Raw genomic sequence first — 19,762 nt, forward strand, 5'->3', positions numbered from 1 at the left:
AGAGCTGGCTCTTGCTGGGCTGTCGTGACACCTTCACTCTTGTTTACCTGCCTGCCTTAAAAAGTCAGCACCCTGAATGGAACCCCTCACTGTGCCAGGCTTTACCAATGAAACATTTACCTCTCCAAAAAACCTGAGCAAATAGAGTGGATTTTACGGAAGATTTTGTGGGGAGATGGAGGCGAAGGTTCCTTCACGTGCCCCTCAGCAAAACTTAGTGAGCTGTTCTGTCAGAAGCACCTGTTCTTCCTTGAAAGCTCACTGTGTCCCTTCTCCCCCGGGGACCTGAGTCCTGTCCCCTTCCTCATCCCACAGACAGGCCCAACCCGCTGGCTCTGGGCCGCCTTCGCCCCCCAAGCTTCCCTCTGGGGTTTCTAAGCTTCCCCTGCTGAGTTTTTACAGAGCAGGCATTCCTCTGTTCCTGGGTCCTCATATCATCTTCCCACTCACCAAACACCCTCCTCCACTCCCTTACAGAGCAGTGGCGAATTTTAAATAATGAAGGCTTTTGCTATCACAAACTTTTTTTGTTGCTGTACTACTAATAAGTAATTTTATTCTTCTCTAATTGTCCGAAATGTTTATGGACTGCTTAGATCCAGAACCTTGTTGTGAATGACCTACGGCCAGTCCCCCATCTGAAACCTGTGGTAACTGGGGCCATGGCAGTGAAGGGACTCGCCTCAGGTTGTCGAAGAAGTCTGGGACAGAGCCACAGTTACAGAGTGGGAACTGTCCCAATCCAACGCTCACCTCACTGCGTGAAGCCTGCTCTTCAAATGAACGGAGAGGCTCTCAGACGCAGGGGCACCCAGAACTCTGAACTGGAAAGGGACTTGGAGTTCATCTCAAACAAATCCCTCATTTTAGAGAGGTTAAAGAGGAAAATTTTCTTATAGTCTCCGAATCCTAAAAATGCAACACAGATGAAATGGTTACTTTAAACCATATGTACTTGCCTGGTGGGTATGATTTCCAGGAGCATATACAGACTTCAGCTGTTTCATGAGGCTCCAAGCGCCAGCAATATCCCGAAGCGAAGTAAAGATTTCATCCACGGCGATTTTGGATAGGTGAAACGTCAGGTTACTGGAAGAGTCACAGCCTGAAACAGAGCAGAGATATATTCTTGGGTGAATTAAGTTTTAATCGTGACAGCTAGAGCTCGATGTAACACAGTTAGGGTTTTTTTTAAAACCCCATTTCCCCCTGGCGGTTTACTAAGTGGGCTGTTTCAACCATCCATGAGCCATGAAACATATTAAGTACAAAAGCCTTTGACAGAAGCAGAACTCGGAACTGCCTGGGACCGCAGCCACTGCTCCAACCCCTAGACTGCAGAAGTTTCACAGGAAGCAAGCTTGCTGGGATCCACTGGCCTCAGAACGCAGCTTTGGGAAAATAGGAGACACAGGCAAATATGAGAGAGGCCGTGATGAAACTCTCTCGCTTGAATCCCACCAACAGTTCCCATAAAATAGAAGAGCAAGAATGAGAAAGTTCATAGAGTTCTCCAGTAACAGAACTTGCTGGGATGGGCATCTTTCTAATGTGCTAACAAAGCCTACGGCATACTGGAAAAGGCAGATTCAAAGTTGATAAAACACACAGGGGGCCTAATGAGAAGACTGTTCTTGGCAATGATTCTATTTCTTTTAGAAACGTATAATAGATGAATTATTCTCTATTTTGTTAGAAACTCATTTAGAAAAGAAATGATTGTGGATAAATCAGAAGTTAAAAAAATACAGAAAGATTCAAGATGGGCACTTTTGATGCTCTTAGATACTGCATTACTGTAACTCATTAATCCTCACATCATCCTATGCGATAGGAGCTATTATTTTTCCCATTTTAAGGATGAGGGTTAAGTAACACTCCTGTCAGCAGGCACTGCCGATGCTCTGCCCACATCTGTTAGTCACTCTGGATGTCACCTGTGGGCTTGGGGAACAGTTCCTGTGCACTCTGCTTCTTACCTCAAGTACCTGACGTCTATCTGTCTGTCTGTCTATGTCTGTCTGTCTTTGTGTCTCTCCCTGTCTGAGGGTTTTCTCCAGGTGTGGGAGCATGTCTGACCTTTCTGCGGAGCAGGCTGTGGAGTGAGCACTCATAGGGACAGCCCAGCTTTCTCTTCCACCAGAAGAACGATTCTGAGCTGTGATCTCGCCCTTTCCGAGGGACCTCGGCAGGACTGAGCCGTGATCTCACCCTTTCCGAGGGACCTCGGCAGGACGGAGCCCCAGCTGCCCATGGCTGTGACTCCAAGGTCGCCCTTTCTGGCTCTCCTTCCTCCCTCTCTCACTCCCCTCCTGCTTCCTGGGATGCCTTTCCAGATGCGGTCCTTGCTCCCGAGCCCCTGTCTCAGGGCCCCAGAGCCTCCCACCCTGAACACAGGCAGCCTGGATCCAGAGCCTGGAATCCCTTTTTTGGAACAGTTTTATTGAGACAGAAGTCACACATAATACACTAACCTGTTTAAAGTTTACAACTCAGTAGCTACTAGTATATTCACAGAGTTGTATAGTTGTCCAGTCATCACACCACAATCAACGTTAGGGCATTTTTACCACTCAGTAAGAAACTGCAAACCTGTTAGCTGTCACCCCCATTTCCCTCTACCCCCCGTCCCTGGCAAAAACTAACCTGCCTTCTCTCTCCATGGATTTACCTAGTTCAGACGTGGAGTCATACAATATGTGATCTTTTATTTAGCATTATGTTTTCAGGGTTCATCCAAGTTGTGGTATTTATTGGTACTTCATTTTTTCTGTATTGCTGACTGATATTCACTGTGTGGACATACACATTTTATATATCCATTCATCAGTTGATGGACATTTGGGGCATTTCCACATTCTGGCCATTATAAAGATGCTAGTTTTACATGTACCAGTTTCTGTGTGGACGTACACTTTCAATGCTCTTGGGTATGTATCCAGTAGTAGGATGGCTGAGTCATACAGAAACTCTGTGTTTAACCTTTGGAGGTGTTGCCAGACTGTTCTCCAGAGCGCAGGAACCATTTCACATTCCCACCGGTAGTGCGACAGGGCTCTGATGTCTCCACATCTCGCGGTGCTTTTATCTGTCTTCATGATCACAGCTATCCAAGTGGGTAGAACTAACGAGACACTTGTTGATTTTGATAAAAAGAGAATCATTTTTAGGATGTAGAGCTAGATCCAAAAAAGCTTAAACTAAAAGTTAAACTTAAACTAAAAGTGTTGCTAAACTATCATAGGAGCATCCGAAGGAGCCTAACCACAGTCAACACAGTGAGGTGGGTGTGAGTAGCTGAACTTCTACTCTTTTTAAAATATGTATATATATATATATATAGTGATATATAGGGAGAGAAAAAGGAAAAGAGGGAGAGAAAAAGAGACATTGGTTTGTTGTTCCACTTATGAATGCCAACATTGATTGGGTTCATGTATGTGCCCTGACCAGGGATCAAACCTGCAACCTCGGCGTGTTCTATCAGTCATATCTAAGTGCTGTACATTATGTACTGCTCTTTCAAATAAAAAAGTTATGAAAACAATACTAGTTCTAATACTTTGCATAGCGTTTCAATTCCTCTAAAACACAATTCAGCCAATAGACAATATATATTTTAGGTGAGAGGAGGGGAGATAGTGAGACAGACTCCTGCATGTGCCCTGATCCGCACCATCCCTGACCAGGATCTACCTGGCAACCCCGTCTGGGGCTGATGCTCAAATCAACCAAGCTATTTTTAGCACCCAAAGCTAATGTGATTGGGACCAACTGAGCTATCCTTAGCACCCAAGGCCAATGCTCAAACCAATTGAGCCACTGGCTGTGGGAGGGAAATAGAGAGAAGGGGGAAAGGGAAAAGCAGATGGTAGCTTCTCATGTGTTCCCTGACTGGGGATCAAACCCAGGACATCACGTGCCAGGCCGACACTCTATCTACTGAGCCACCAGCCAGGGCTATAAATATTTTTAATTTAAAGTAATTTTTAGAGAACAGAAATATTTCAATTTTTTGGAAAAAAATGTGTTCACCCATTATGCTGAGTGGAACAGAATCATCTACTGGGTTATAAATTACTGAAAATTATAGATTATACATGAAAATTGTGGACTATATATTGGAACCAAGCACAGGCTATATAGTTGTGGAGTTAGGTCACCTGTGTTGCAGGCTGTTTGACAAAGATGTTTGCAAATTACTGGTAAATGACCCGAACAAACCCAACAGAAAATAAGACTGTCAAAGAAATTGTTGGGAGGAAAAGAAAAGTCTTAAGTTGCCCAACAAAGTAAAACTTTCCTGATAGTCAATTACCAGTTGCACAAGGGCAACTTCCACCCAAATCACCCGCCCTTGGTGCGCGTCTGGCATCCTTACAGCGAGTGTTCTACCACGCGCACAGTCCTGGGGCATCAGGCCATTTTTATCAGTCTCTGAGCATTTTTCATTATCTCAATCTGCACCCAAAGCAGGATTTAGATTCATTTACCAAATCCCCTAATGAAAGTTACACACGCTGCATTAGAAACGTGAATCAGACGGGACAAGTGACTTGTGCAAGATCATATCACTTCCCTAGCAAAGTCAGGGTTCAGAATGTCCTTTTGACCACAGACGTGAGCTGCTCCACGCACACTGCCTCTCCCATTCAGAACCTCCTCTGTGAAGGCAACTCATTCTAAATTCCTGCTGTGATTATAGTGAAGAGAAGATGTGGGTGGAAAAGCTGTAAAAGGGAATGAATTGTCTTCTGTGGAAATAGTGATAGCGATCATCACTGAACGCTCATTTATGTTAGGCACTATTCTAAGAAGTTTACACATATTAGCCCATTTAATCACCACAGAAGCTCGGTAAGGTAGGTACTATTATCATTCCCATTTTGTAGTTGGGGAAACTGAGCCATAGAGAACTTAAATAATACAAAGTCACTCAACTAGTAAGTAGAAAAGCTAAGATTTAAATACTCACAGTCTAATAGGAGTTGGTCCTGTTAATCAACTGCCTTCTTTCATATGTGCTAAGACCGCATGTAGAAAGCATCAATAAAACAATTCACTCTAAATATTGAAGAAAAGCTTTTAAAATGGAGTGAATACCTTTCTTCCTGGGAAGACCAGGGCCTGGCCCTGGCAGTAGACACTAATGGTGTGGTTTGCAGCTGGACCCCAGGTTCATCTTCTGAGGCCACACAAGGGGTGAGGTCTCCCAGGCCTGGCTGCAGACTCTCTCTTTTGGGTCTCTGTTCTGTAAGGTGCTGTATTCAGTTACTTCTAATAAGCCTCTGACAGCCTGCTCCATTAAACCAGTTTACGAGATAATGGTGTTTTGTAAGGGAACTCTAAGTGTACAATTCCAGTCAATTCTCACTTAATCCACTTGGTTAAATAGATAATAAACCAGAAGCTGATCCTAGCCTTCAGCCAAGCACGATCTGTGTGCTTCAGCTGCCTACTTCTCGATAAGGGAGGCCCCCCCAATCCCTAGGGCACCCCTGTGTTCTTCTAAAATAGGGGCTGACTCATGCCCCTGCAATTTCTTTCTCTGCAGGGCTTGGGATCTCTTGGGCAGGGGTCCAGTTACCCTTCAAAGCCACAAAAGAGGTCTCCTGTGACCGTGCCTACCTTTCCCCACTCCCCTCTCCCCCGTCTCCACTTACTGACGAACTTTTACCTCGGCAGAGTGAGAACAGTGGTTTTCATGGTTTTGTACACTGCAAGGGCCCACACTTTCAGCCACAGTGAAGTTTAAATGGAGAGAAAGCTGACTAGCCTAATGACCCTCCTGGGATGGCTGAAATGAAGCTGTGCTTCTTACTCCAGTCTGGTCCCACAGGTCTGATGGTCTTATTCCTTAGGTATAAAGCCAAATAAAGCATCTTGTATCAGGAGGCTGCTGTGTCCAAGGCCTTCACTGGACTGGAGGTGAAGTAGCCCTCAAGTAAGGCTTTCCAACACACACACACACACACACACACACACACACACACACACACACACAGCACTTAAGCAGGCAGAACATAAAGCATGTCACTTCTGTGGCTGAAATGCTGAGGGGCATGGCTAAAATAGGAAAAATAGGATCTGAAATGTGGCCCTCTTTAGTGACAGTATTTTCTCAGTATTAAAGGTCCCTCCCATCTGATTGATAACAACTAGGATAAAAAAATATTTGAGCCTGATTAAGAGGTCCTTTTCTCATCTGGACCCAAGTTATCCAAGGCTAGCCGCCCCCTCCTTGTACTGGCCCAGAGATAGAAAACGCCAGGCCCACTGTCCAGTTTGCATCCTGCCTTTCTGCATCTCAGCAAACTCCTGGCAGCAGGGGCCCAGCCCCACGGGCTCCTGGGGCGGTCAGAGAAAAGGTCAGTTTCGGAGTGTGACTCGGCCAGAAAGGGCAGAGCACTGGGAGGTCACGACCTCCCTCATCCATCCGGCTGTGTGACACTGCCTTTTCTCTCTTTTCAAATCATGGTTTTAAAGATGGCGTCTCTTCTCATGGCTTTCGATAAATGTTTGGTAAATTAAAACCAAACCAAGCACAATAAACCAAATAGACCTCAGCAAGCGTTGTCACATCTGAGCTCTTTAGGGAGGCTGGCTGGTCAAAGCCCCTCTTGAGTCGGGCAGTGCTGGTCAGTGCATAAATAAAACTACAGTAAAAGTCTCTTTTCCAAACAATTGGCGATTAGATGTCCCTTAAAGACAGGGATCATAAAAATTGATCTCACACACACATATACACACACACATATATGTGTAGATGCATAAAATTTTGTTTAAAATTAAAACATAAATGTTCACTTTTCCACTCATCTTTTGAGGGAAGGACAAGTATTGCCTGATGAGTTCTGTATTAAAAAGAAATCTTTTTAAACCATATGGACCTGCTGAATCTCCACTTTCAGTTCACTGAAGTGGAACAAGGCGTCAAGGACACCTGCAGCTCAGTCAGAGCAGCATTCTTTTCAATTGAACATGCTTTTTTCCTACATCCTTTTATAATCGCCTTCTCACACCTAATTCAAAAGCATTTTTAAAATGCTTTACTGAGTCTTTCAAAAGCATTCAATGGGGTTTTCACTGAAACAATTTTTTTTGTTTTGAATTCATATTTCATCAGTGTGTAAGGACATTTAATTTAGGCTTGAAACTTAATAAGGAGTACAACTGGCACACTCAGATTTGGAAAGAAACCCAACCTAATCTTGGGAATCATACAAGTCAAGCCAGAAGAGAGGAGGTGTCCCGGCACAGGAGACTGCCCGAGGGCTCGGAGGGCTCAGCGAGTCTGCAGACATTCTGCTTCACACAGGGTTGTAAAATGCCGGGTATTCCGGTGAATGTGTCCAGTGGAGGCTGGTTGAGAACATATAAGATGTAGCAACATAATATATAATTCCTATTCATTATATTACATTATATACAAATATACATATATATTTGAGATTCTTTATGCTACAAAGGTAATTGTATCTGTGTCAGCATTCTAATGTTGAATGACCTAGTGTGACTGTTTTTAAATAATTTATATTTGTCAATTACAGTTGATATACAATGATATATTAATTTCAGGTGTATACCACAGTGATTAGACATTACAAAACTTGCTAAGCGATCATCCCAATAAATCTCATACCCATCTGACATCATACATAGTTATTAGAATATTATTGACTATATTCCCTATGCTGAGCTTTGCCTCTCATGACTGTTGTGTAGTGTGCCTTTTAAGTTCCTCTCTAATACAAAAAATCAGGTCTCAGCTGTCAGACCTCAGGTCTTGGCTCATTTCCTCGTCCATGGCTGAGTCCTGATCTACACCACATGGCAGGGGCTCCCCGGCAGGTGTGCAGGTAATGACGTAGGCTTGGATGGGTATGTCAGTGAAGCTGGCCTAACAGAAAGTCAAAGTCAGAGAGGTCCAGGGGGGGTCACAAAGGACTCTTGGCAGCCCACAAAGGCTGACCACTACCCAAAGTCTCTCCTTATGTGTCCCCTCAGACTCCCAGCCCACACTGACCTCATGACCCCTTGGATCACTGACTCCTGTTTAGTGCAGTGGTGGCGTTTAGCCGGTTTGCACTGGTTCAGCAGAACCGAAACCTAATTTTTTGTTGAGTTTGGTAAACTGGCTGTTAAAACGGCACTTGTAATCAGGGTTTTCTGTAAGGTAGGCGCCTGGGCAGCTGCCCAATGTGGAAATCACAAATTTACATTTCTTACTCATTTTTAACGTTCATCTGAGCAACAACAGCACATTCTAAGCACCCGTAGTAATGTTCATTCTGTCCATAGGTGAAAATTGCAAGTGAGGACCCCAATCAAGAAGCAATATGGAGGCCCTGGCCGGTTGGCTCAGTGGTAGAGCATCGGCCTGGCGTGCAGGAGTCCCGGGTTCGATTCCCGGCCAGGGGACACAGGAGAGGCGTCCATCTGCTTCTCCACCCCTCCCCCTCTCCTTCCTCTTTGTCTCTCTCTTCCCCTCTGGCAGCCAAGGCTCCATTGGAGCAAGGATGGCCCAGGCGCTGAGGATGGCTCTGTGGCCTCTGCCTCAGGCGCTGGAGTGGCTCTGGTCGCAACAGAGCGATGCCCCGGATGGGCAGAGCATCGCCCCCTGGTGGGCGTGCTGGGTGGATCCCGGTCGGGCGCATGCGGGAGTCTGTCTGACTGCCTCCCCATTTCTGGCTTCGGAAAAATACAAAAAAAAAAAAAAAAAAAAAGAAGAAGCAATATGGAAATATCTTAAATAACAGGGTATTTTTTGTCAGGTTATTATTTAATATTTTTCATTAATATTTTAAAACTCTTTCTTATAACATAATCTAGTGTTGTATATCTTTTACTGTTCTTATTTAAGTAATTTAAGTATTAAATGTATGAAATAATAAACTACCTTTCAGTATATCATTTTTTTATACTTAAAACGGTCATTAGGGCAGAGAACAGGTTGTTAAATTATTTGAATCTCACCACTGGCGTAGTGTTTTGGAATTGACTGACCTGTGGACTACAGCTATTGCTCAAATGACAAGGAGAAAGCAGAGGACAGATGGTAACAAGCTCAGGGGCAGCCGGGCTGTCCTTGACTCACTGCTGATTTCCAGACCGGGCCGAGCTTCTAGAAGGCATCACTGAATACATCTAAAATAAGTGAATGAGGAAAAGAGTTGGAAGAGACCAGTGCGCTATAAAGCAACAGCACTGGCTCTTGAGGAGCTGATAAACTATCCCTGCAGGAAATTTCAAACAAAGAGCTCCCAGATGGGATTGAGCAACTGCAGCCTGCGTGCGTGCGTGCGTAAGGGGGTCACCTCCCAAAAAGGCTTCTTTATAGAAGAGCAACCTCAATTGGCCATATAAATTCTGTTTTTTTATTTTAACAAGAAAAACTGAACTCTACATGGTTTAGGTATGTATCGATAGGAGTGAGATAAAGCTATTTTAAACAGAAAGAGAGTAATAAATACAAATCAGTAATGTGATTCCCTCCGGGTGGGGGTGGGTGGGCAAGCCACTCTTTGGGATAGGGTGGTAGGTTCGTGGGTACATAGAATTATGATTTATAACACATATATATGATATAATCTTTTAAGTGTATCAGCTATCATCTTTAAAAACGTAATGCAACAAAAACCGGTCACACCACTTTTTAAGCCTCCAGCGAATTCAGCTTTCGAAAGCAGCTGAAACAAGGAAGAAATGACAGCTGAAATCTATTATTATTAGGCAGGTCGGGATGTGTGGTGGACGTGGAAAGACTTGTGCAGTCACGAGAAAATGCGAGTGCCCAGAATTCTAGGCCAAGCCCCGAGGCTTTTTGTGAGAAAACGTGGGGAAGCCCGAAGGAAAGAAAACGGTCAGGACTATGTTTTGGAACTTGCATTTTTAATGGCAGGGTGCAAGACCAAGTCGGGCGAGGCCCAGGGAGCAGGGAGCAGGACGCAGGACGCAGGTGGAGGGACAGCAGCGCTGTCCTGAGCGGTCGTGCTATCTCAGGAAGCGCCAGCGAAGGTGGACAAAGGCTGTCCTGGACCATCGCAGAAGAAGGGAAACAGCCCCAACTATTCCAAAACATTTCTCTCCCAAGAAGCTCCACTGACGGCCCTGACTATACCAACAGAGTTCCTTTATCATAACCCTTTAGGTGGTTAACATAGGGAGTGTAGTATCACTTTAAAAAATATGGTTTCATATGTTGGTTATTAAGGCAGCCAATTAAATTGATCTAAATCACCTCAGACAAGGAGAGCTGCAAGTTCAGCATTCAGAATGACTGGAATACCATATTCGAGGCTATTTCTTTAACAAAGTAGGCATCAATTTTTGATCGGTCACATAATCTATTATTGGGCTATCACCATGGGAAACTCAGATCTCTCTCATATCATTTTGGCTTTGGGTCCCCCTTTCTAGGAATGAAACTTGCCCCAGGCAGGGGAAATGCCTGCACAGACACTTCCACCAGAGCGCATGCGCACAAACCTTCCAGTCCTTTTTTTCCAAGGAGGTGGCACATGGGCTCCCAGCAGTAATCACAGACAAGCTCTCAAGCCCGACTATCTAATGCTTTCTAACAGGCTGATCATTTCTATTCTGTTGAATCAATTCTATTGCATTACAATCCTGTCGTTTATACCAGAGTCCCCTTTCAAAATGTGTTGACATTTTGGTGGTTCTGAATAGCTTGACATGGTTTGCCGCACGGAATCATCTCAGAGCTGGCTTGAGAGATTACCTGCATCTGGCTGTTTTCAAAAGCTGTCAGGTGGCAGAGCACCTGGAAGCCATGCTGCACCTTCTAGGACACTGACAAAATACTGCATTTGATCTCATTCTCTGAAGTATGGGAAACAAGCCTACATTAAACGTACGGAGAGGCATCGCCAAGCATGGCATGCGTTGAGCACAGCTGGAAGTTTTCACGTTAACAGTTGCTTGCTTCTTGCTGGTTCTTTCCTGGGTGCTACAGGAGCTGAAGCAGTCACAAGGATAAGGAAACTCAGGGTGGATGTAAACCTGTGGTGGTAAACATCTGCTCTGCTCACACTATTTTTCTTTGACTTGCAGAAAGACTGCCATCTTTTGATTTTAGCGGGGGCCGGTGTCCCCTGGTGCATAGTTTCAGAACCAGTGGGCCAGTCTGGCATTTCAGACAGATAGAAGTGAAGCCCAGAGGCTCCTTCCACAGCAAGGCCTTCCAAGACCTGCGGAGGCCGATCCCGTCTGTCCGGGAAGTGTGCCTGAGGTGCCACCACCTCTGTACCTCTTTACCCGCCACAGTCTGCCCTCCTTATTGTCCAGTGCAGAGGTGCGTGTGCGGGGAGGGGTGGGTCTGCCTGAGGCAGCTGCAGCAGAGGCCCCAGGGCACCTCCCACCCAACACACACAAGACCACCTGGAAGGCTTCCTGGAGGTGCCAGCAAAGAAGCAAGCTGTGAGGGACCCCATCAAGGTGCACTATTTCTGCTCCTGTCTGAATCTTGGTCCAGGTCTTCTTGCTAGTTTTAAAAATAGTACCAAGGGCCTGGCCAGTTACCTCAGTTGGTTAAGAGCATCATCTCGAAACAATAAGGTTGCGGGTTCGATTCCCGATGAGGACACACACAGAGGAAGTAACCAATGAGTGCACAATTTAGTGGAACAGCAAATGAATGTTTCCCTTCCCACTCCCCTTTCTCTCCCTTCCTGTCTCTGTCTCTCTAAAGATCAATAAATTAAAAAAAAATTACATCCTGGCTGGATAGCTCGCTTGGTTAGACTGTGGTCCTAAAGCATAGATGTTGCCAGTTCAATCCCTAATCAGGGCACATATAGGAACAACTCGATGTTCCTGTCTCTTTGTCTCTCTCCCCCTGCCTCTCTCTAAAAATAAATAAATAAATAAGTAGACAAACAAACAAACAAATAAACAAACAGTACCAAAGGTCAATTGCCTATTATTTGAGAAATACCAATATGAGTGTAGGAATAATCTGTGTTATTTCTGGCTGTAATGTGTCACTGGGAAATGCTTTCTTATCTAACTAACAAGAATAAATCACTCAAGGTTTGGCTTGTGTGCTAATTACACAAACCTGTCCTACAGCTAACTGTCCCTGTGTAGAAAAGGATAAAATCAGAAGTCTAAATCACAGCACATTTGAAAACCTTTCAAATTACTGCCTGGCCCTCCTCAGCTACTTGTTCTCACTGTCATTAACAGGAGGTTTTTTTTTTAAAGTCTAACAATCTTTTCTTTTCCATTATGTTTTTTGAGCCCCAGCTACAGTGAGCTCTCTCTCATGAGATTTGTAAGTATGGAGGGACAGTCGTGACTTTTTATATTTTTGGGAAAGGCTAGGAGGTGGTTGATAATATGGAATCTTTTTCTGATCTTTTGGAGAAAAAGAGAAGAACAAAAGGGACGCTTATTGGCCTAAAGTTCTTTTCATCCCTTTTGTTTTTTAAAAGAACTGAAGAGCAAATGCTATTTTTCTTCCAGTAGCAGACAGATCAAATGAAACCCTCCCCTCCCCCCTCTCTCAACACACACAAAAATCGCCCTCTGCCTCAGTCTAAGGTTCCACTGCACCTGTTGTTGTAAATCTCCACTGACCTGAGCCAGCAGCGCTACGCCTGAAACATAAGCTCCCACTAAATGAGGCCTCTTATCTATCACTCTTTCTTATTTTCTTTTGGAGGCAGTGTGGATCAGTGTGTGGGTAAGCCATGCCTGATGCAGAGATGGGACGCAGTCCAGCGAGGGCTGCCAATGCGCCCTGGGCACGGAGAAGAAGGGTAAAAATACACCCCTCCCCTCGTCTCCCTGCTTCTTTTAGAGGCAAGGAAGAGCCTGGAGGGTGACCACAAACAAAGCAAGGAGCAGGGAGTTCACAGGGAGATGCCTGCCTCTGGCAGCTCGGGGCTCAAGTTGCATTTAAGTTGGAGTTGCGTCTGGAAGGGGCAGGAGAGAAGACAGCTGATCTCTCTGCCACCCTGACCCTGAGGACAGAGCCAGGCTTCCTGCTGGGCTGGAGAGAGCCACCATCTGCAGCCTTCGAGGACCTTCTCATCTGTCCCAACCCCGATCCCGTCTGAAGCTCCTGTGGAGTCTCTCACCCGTCTCCTCCAACCTTTGATGGAGGTATAGCTACCGGGAGGTTTAAATTGTCAATAACAATGAATTACCACCAAGTCTTAAGGTTTCTAGGTTTTCACATGCTTCTGGGCAGGGACATACTTAAGCCCACAGCTGTTTTCACAGTTACTCTATGTCCACCACGTGTCTTGAAAGGTGATGGGGGCGGCCTGGACTCAGAGCTGGAACTCTTTCACCCTGAAGGATGGATATGGGGTCGGGTTGAAGAACTGGGAAGCTACAGACAGCTCTCTGGTCTGCAGGCAGAACATACATTTAACCCCGGAGCAAAGACAGGGCTTGTTTCACTGAAAGGGCAAGGGAGTTAAGAGTGACTTTAGAAATCAAAACTTCCGAATGGTTGGATTTTCTCTTAGGCCTCCACACAGGAAAGAAAACACCATCAACCCAGAATGCCCAGGTTGGTAAAAGTTGGATTCTCTCTTCACATGCCAGCCAATATCTGCCTTCACTTCTGCACCAAGGGCTTGCCTCCCTCCAGGCGACAAAGTCGTGCAGGTAGCTCAGGACTAGGCTTAACCAACAGTCTTGTCACGAAAGTTTCACTGTAAGCTCATGAAACGAGACCATTCTCAGAAATGCAAGGGGTTTGGCACGTCACTCAGAACCAGGCACTCAGAAAGTGGTCGGTAAGTCGAACGTGTGGCTAAATTAAAAATGTGTAATTCTTCTGAAAACAAAAAGAAAAAAAACCATTGTCTGACCTGTGGTGTTGGGTGGGCAAAGTGTCGACAGAGAATGCCGAGGGGGCCAGCTCCATACACCAGGTTTGCCCAGTCAGGGCACATATGAGAAGCAACAACTACGAGTTGAAGCCTCTTGCTCCTCCCCCACTTCTCTCTGTCTTTCTCTAAAATCAATAAATAAAATCTTTTTTAAAAAAGCAAAAAACAAACAACCCCCCTCCCAAACTCCATAGAGAATTGTGAGCTGCGGCTTCAGGGTTTACACAGCCAGAGGCAGGCGACGGCTGTCGCTCTTCTGGTTGTGAGAAGCCTCAGGGACTGATCTAGGCAGGAAATTTCTGAAGCAGCAACTCCTTGAAACGGCCCCTCCAGAGACTTCTGCAGTGTTGTCAAGCACAGTCACACACACACACACACACACACACACACACACACACACACACACACACACACCAGCACTGAGCTCCTGCTGTGTGCTCAGCACCTTACCCGTGCTGTCTCAGTCCACTGTGTAGAGTAGACAGTGCTTTGAAAGGGTTAGAGAAATGCATAAGGATATAGGTTCCGAAGGTGGTCATAGTTATATTGTTTGTAACAGTGAAAAACTGGAATCAAACACCCATCAATATGAGGGCAAAAATTGATGTGTCTGACTTTCTATTTATAGACACAAAAAGATGTCTGTGCTAGATTAAATGACAAGAGTAGATTGCTGAACAGTAGGTATAGTACATATGCTGTGTAGTATACATACCATTATAGATTTTAGATATATATACACATGGATACACACACACACACACAATATATGTCTATATTACAAACTATTAACAGTTACATTCCTCTAGAATTTGATTGCCCATAGAACTTTCTGCAATGATGGAAATGTTCTATATCTCTGTGGTCCAATATGGTAGCACTAGCTATATATTGCTTTGAGCACTTCAAGTGTGGCTAGTGTGATGGGAATCTCACTTTTAAATTGCATTTAATTTCAATTAATTTAATAGTCACATGTGGTTACTGTATTAGCGCAGCTACAGAATGTCAGCTGAGTAAGACAATGCAAAGCTGAGTAAATTGATGCATTTGAGCCTCCTAAAGTAGTGTTTATGTCTGGCACAAAGGTAGTGCTCAGTAATTAGTTGTTGAATGAAACAGTATCTATCAAAGGTTGTTATCTCTAGAATTATGGGAGACCTACTTTCTACTTTAAGTACTTCTCTTCCATTTGATTTTTAAAAATAAGCATAGGACTTAAGTATTAAAGTTAGCAAAACAATAGATATTCCAGTTCTGAAAAGTAATACACATCAATTTCATTGTTTTCTTTTTCATGGCTGCCCAAAGTGCCTCTCCCTTCGGTGGTGGGGAGGAAGGCTGGCCCCTGGGCAGTGGGGTGATTTATTCCTGGCTACCTGCTCTGACCTTCCCCAAATGAACACTGCTGAGTGCCACAGTTTCACCTGCCTAACCTTGTCACCTTATCCCTGATTCATGGCAGAAATCAGATGCTCAGTTTCACTTTTCACCCTTCAACATGGCCTTCTGGGTTCCCATATCTCTGAACAGGTCAAGAGCAGAGTCTTTGTTTCTAGTGGAGAAGAAAACCTGATGGAAAAGACTGACTCTGCCATTGAATGTGGGGTCAGCTACATTCCACTCTATTATTTGCAGGGTCAGCCAGAGCCCTGATTTATGCGACCTAAGTCAGTAAGTGTCTTCAGGTCAGACCTTAATATACCTCAATATACCTCTTCTCCTCCCCTGGGCACAGTCAAGTCTGATTGCTTTTCTGAGTCCTGCCAACACCTCCTCTGTTCTCACCACAAGCCTTAGTGAACGCCACTGCCTGGCTTCCGACATCAGGCTGGCCCCTCCGGCTCCTGTCCTATTCGTCCTGGCTGCAGAAGCCGGCCCGGGCCACCTTGCTCCTCTGCCTCCACAGCCCACAGTGCCGGCTAAGCCTGTGCTTCCCGGACTCAGCCCTTCCTTCATCACGTTCACTTCCGCTCACTACGTCCTGCCTGTTACATTATTTACTCAGTCTCTCCCTGTGAATTAACTTTAAATCAACTCATGATTTATTAGTTCTATGTAAGCTGATCTGAAGGGCTAATATTTACTTATTTTAGCATGCATCAGAAAACACATAACTGTGAAAATAGAAAATTCAAGGTTAGTCAAGCCAGCTTTAAGAGAAGGAAATTCTCATATTATTCCAAGAAATGAATCAAGGATTAGGCTGAATTTTAAATTTCATGAGAGTAGAGCTCATTCATTGATGCCCTCAACAAATATTTACTGAGTGCCTGAAGTGTGCACCCTTCTAAGCATGGGATGCAATAGCAACAAAGCAAAAACTTCTTCCTGCCTCAAACTTCCTTTACATTTCCCCACTAGGAGTGATGATAACAGTTCACATTTACTGTGCACTTACCGTGTGACAAGTACTATTCTAAGTACTTTATATACATTAATTTATTTAATCCTCAGAACTATCCTATGAGGTAGGTGCTACCACCACCCCCATTTCACAGATGAGAAACATGAGGCACTGAGAGGTTCAGTATTTTACCCAAAGCCACACAGTCAGTTAACAGCAGAACCATAATTTGAACCCAGGCTGTCAAGGTCCCAGAGGCCAGACTCTTTAATATTACATTTTTACCATAGCAGGCAATCAACATATGAAGTGGTTATCATAAAAAGCACATCATAAATACAGTAAAATAGCCAAATTTAAGCAAATAGCTAGTAGAAGGGTCAGTTTAAATTATGGCACCTTAAATTCTAGGCTAGTTTTGGGAGGAAACATACTTTATTACTTGCAAGTGCATATTGATAGTAGGGCTAAGCTAGTAATCGGACATCTACTAAGAAGCAGAGGAAACTGCTGCCTGTTGTGGGAAATATTTAAGACTGGACCGCAACCCCAGGGTCTCATAGCTAATAACTAACACTTAATATCGTTAAAATAATCTGTTCTCTCGGGAAGGCTATACAGTCATCATTACAATCTTATAAATTTCATTCATTTGCTCAACAGTCCTCATGCTGAATTTTTGTGAAAATAACTTAAGATTTTACATTACTTTTTTTTTGCAAAAGAAAGAGAGAGAGAGAGAGGGAGGGAGGAAGAGGAAGGGAGAGAAATGAGAAGCATCAACTCATACTTGCAGCACCTTAGTTGTTCGATGATTGCTTTCTCATATGTGCCTTGACTGGGGGGCTCCAGATAAGCCAGTGACTGCTTGCTCAAGCCAGCAACCTTGGGCTCATGTCTATGATCCCATGCTCAAGCCAGCAACTCTGCATTCAAACTGGTGAGCCTGCACTCAAGCTGGGTGAGCTTGTACTCCACCGGTGACCTTGGGATTTCGAACCTGGGTCCTTGGCATCTCAGGCCAATGCTCTATCCACTGTGCCACCACTGGTCAGGCAAGATTTTATAGTACTTTAAAGTCAACTCATCTTGTTATTGCTGAGTTGGTCATTGGTGTTCAACAACACCCCAATTCTTCTCTTCCGGACATGTGGTAGGATGGCACGCTTCCTGAATAAGGGTTTTACTCTGGGTGGTAAAATATGAGTGTCAGAGACATGTGCCACTTCTCAGTGCAAGCCTTTAAAATGCAACGCGCAATTTACCACTTCCCTCCTACCTGCCTCAGTCATCATGAAAGGCTCTCTGGAGAGGAAGCCTCAGGCAGTCTGGCAGAGCCCCCCAGACCTGAAGGGGACACAGAGCCCAGAGAAAAAACTAAGCATTGTTGTTTTAAGCCACTGAGACTCTGGTGTTGTCAGGTTTTAGCCCCTCTTAACTGATATAAACACCAACCCTCCCAATTCTGGATGAAAAAGGGGAAAATGAATGAAGAATCTACATAGTCAACTAGAAGCAAAATGAAAACAAACATGGACTTTTACTGTATTTTTAGATACTTACGTGTTAATGCACTGAATCTTCTTGGGAGCACTAAGTAGGTGGTACCTCCATTTTACAGACTGGAAACTGAGGTTCAGACAGGGAAGGGGACTCAGCCAAGGTTATATGGCTAGTAAGTGACAGAGGTGAGTTTCAAATTCAAGTCTGTCAGAAACCGGTGATTATGCTGTACTTTCTACAACAAGCGTGTGCAGCTAGGTTACCTGCAGGGTGAAACACGTGAACATTCGGTGGGAGAGGCATTCATTCGGTGGACATGCACAGCCTGCGTCCATACTCCGCGGCAGCCCCTGCACTAGGGCCTTCGGTGGGAATAAGGGAGGTGTGGCCTCCAGCTCCTGAGCAGCTGAGTCTAGCTTAGGCGGCAGACAGGTAAAGCCGCAATTCCAGGACGCTTCAATGAGCTATTTGGCTTGGCCAAGGGAGGGAGTGGGGTGAGGCTTGGGAGTATGCTAGAAGCCATGGAAGGAACAAAAAAAGGAGGGGGAGGAGATAAGAAGGGAAAACTAGGAAAGCCAATGAGAAGTGATGGCCAAATAAAGATGTGTCATAAACGTAATTCTCGCCCTACTCAGATTTGCACACATTTGGGAGGGATACGCCATCTGCCTCACCCTGGCAGGCACTTGTGGTGGCATGTTGCCACTGGCGGATGACATCAAAGACACCCAAGAAACCAAGAGAGGCGGCTCCGCCCTGCTGGTCACAGCAGCCCCCGGCCCAGTGGGCTCAGGAATTCAAACCTGAGCAGGGAGCACCCAGTGCCTGGGCGGCTGCACCCCGGCTCAGGAGGACTGAGGGCAGTTTGCCTGCTGAGTTTTCCCTGCTCATTTCTGAATTGTTGACACATTCATCAGACCTTGCCCAGTGCCTGACACTCAACAGTCAATCCATGCTGATTGGTCACCTGACAGAACGAGCAGAAGCAGTGAGGGTAGAAAGGCGTCTAAGGGAGTTTGGAGACTGCTGAGCACCAGCAGGTCTAAGGCCCTTGATGACAGTATTGAACTTCAGAATGGCTCGGGCTTCTTCTGATTATCCTCAGCAATGCAGGTCGGAATGCCGAGCTTCAGAGGGGAGCAATCCCGTTTGGAAATTGAGAAGTAAATGGCTCTCCTGGGTGGAAATATTTTAGGGCCACAACCAGGCCCAGGTCTAGGGAGAAAAAGAAATCCTACTTTGGAAGTTAATGGTATAGTCTTGGACTTTGGGCAATTCAACAGCCTAACTCTAGAAGGCTTAATACATCAAGTAGGAGATCTGAAGATGATCTGCAATCCTAACGGCAGCTCGAAAGAGGAACAGAGATGAAATAATAGGAGACATAAAACTTCACCTGTGAGTTTGAACTTCAGAAAGATACTCGGTATCCCTAGGCCATGTGATCTCTGAGGGCTCCGGATGGGTGCGATCTGTCCGGTGGCAATGGGCAAGAGGCTTCCTGTCCCGTGACAGAGGACTGAGGAGGAAAAGACACAGACTGATAGGAAGTTGGGGAGCAAAGGGCACTTCAGGTGCTGGAAAGAGAACACAATGATCTCTGGGGTAGAAATGAGCATGTTCTACAGAGAAGGGCGGTCAAGATCCACAGGCATGTCCTTCCCGCTGTCAGAAATGTCCTCTGGATCCTGTACCTGGTAAAGTCTTCCTTGCTATACCAGCTCTGAAGACACCTTTCCCATTAATCTCCCCTGATTTCCCCAGGCCCCGGGTGGCAGTTTGGTAGCCGAGGTGCTGACACCCTCTCTCCGAGCCCATAACGACACTGCTAAGTCCTGGCAATTAGCCTCATACCCATTCTTGGCACAGTTCTATTTTTTATTTATTTATTTATTTATTTATTTATTTATTTATTTATTTATTTATTTAGTATTTTTCCGAAGCCAGAAACGGGGAGGCAGTCAGACAGACTCCCGCATGCGCCTGACCGGGATCCACCCGGCACACCCACCAGGGGCGATGCTCTGCCTATCCTGGGTGTCGC

General features: G+C 45.2%; 1 protein-coding gene across 1 annotated transcript in view; it reads right to left on the minus strand.

The window, feature by feature from the left end:
* The window catches only part of SCFD2 (sec1 family domain containing 2), a 400,811-nt gene that overhangs the window by 41,906 nt on the left and 339,143 nt on the right, over positions 1–19,762 (minus strand). The window contains exon 6 of the mRNA XM_066385304.1: positions 960–1,105. Coding sequence (XP_066241401.1) covers positions 960–1,105 — 146 coding nt within the window. The remainder of the gene's footprint in view (positions 1–959; positions 1,106–19,762) is intronic.

This window comes from Saccopteryx leptura, chromosome 5, assembly GCF_036850995.1.
Source record: "Saccopteryx leptura isolate mSacLep1 chromosome 5, mSacLep1_pri_phased_curated, whole genome shotgun sequence".
Classification (NCBI taxonomy): domain Eukaryota; kingdom Metazoa; phylum Chordata; class Mammalia; order Chiroptera; family Emballonuridae; genus Saccopteryx; species Saccopteryx leptura.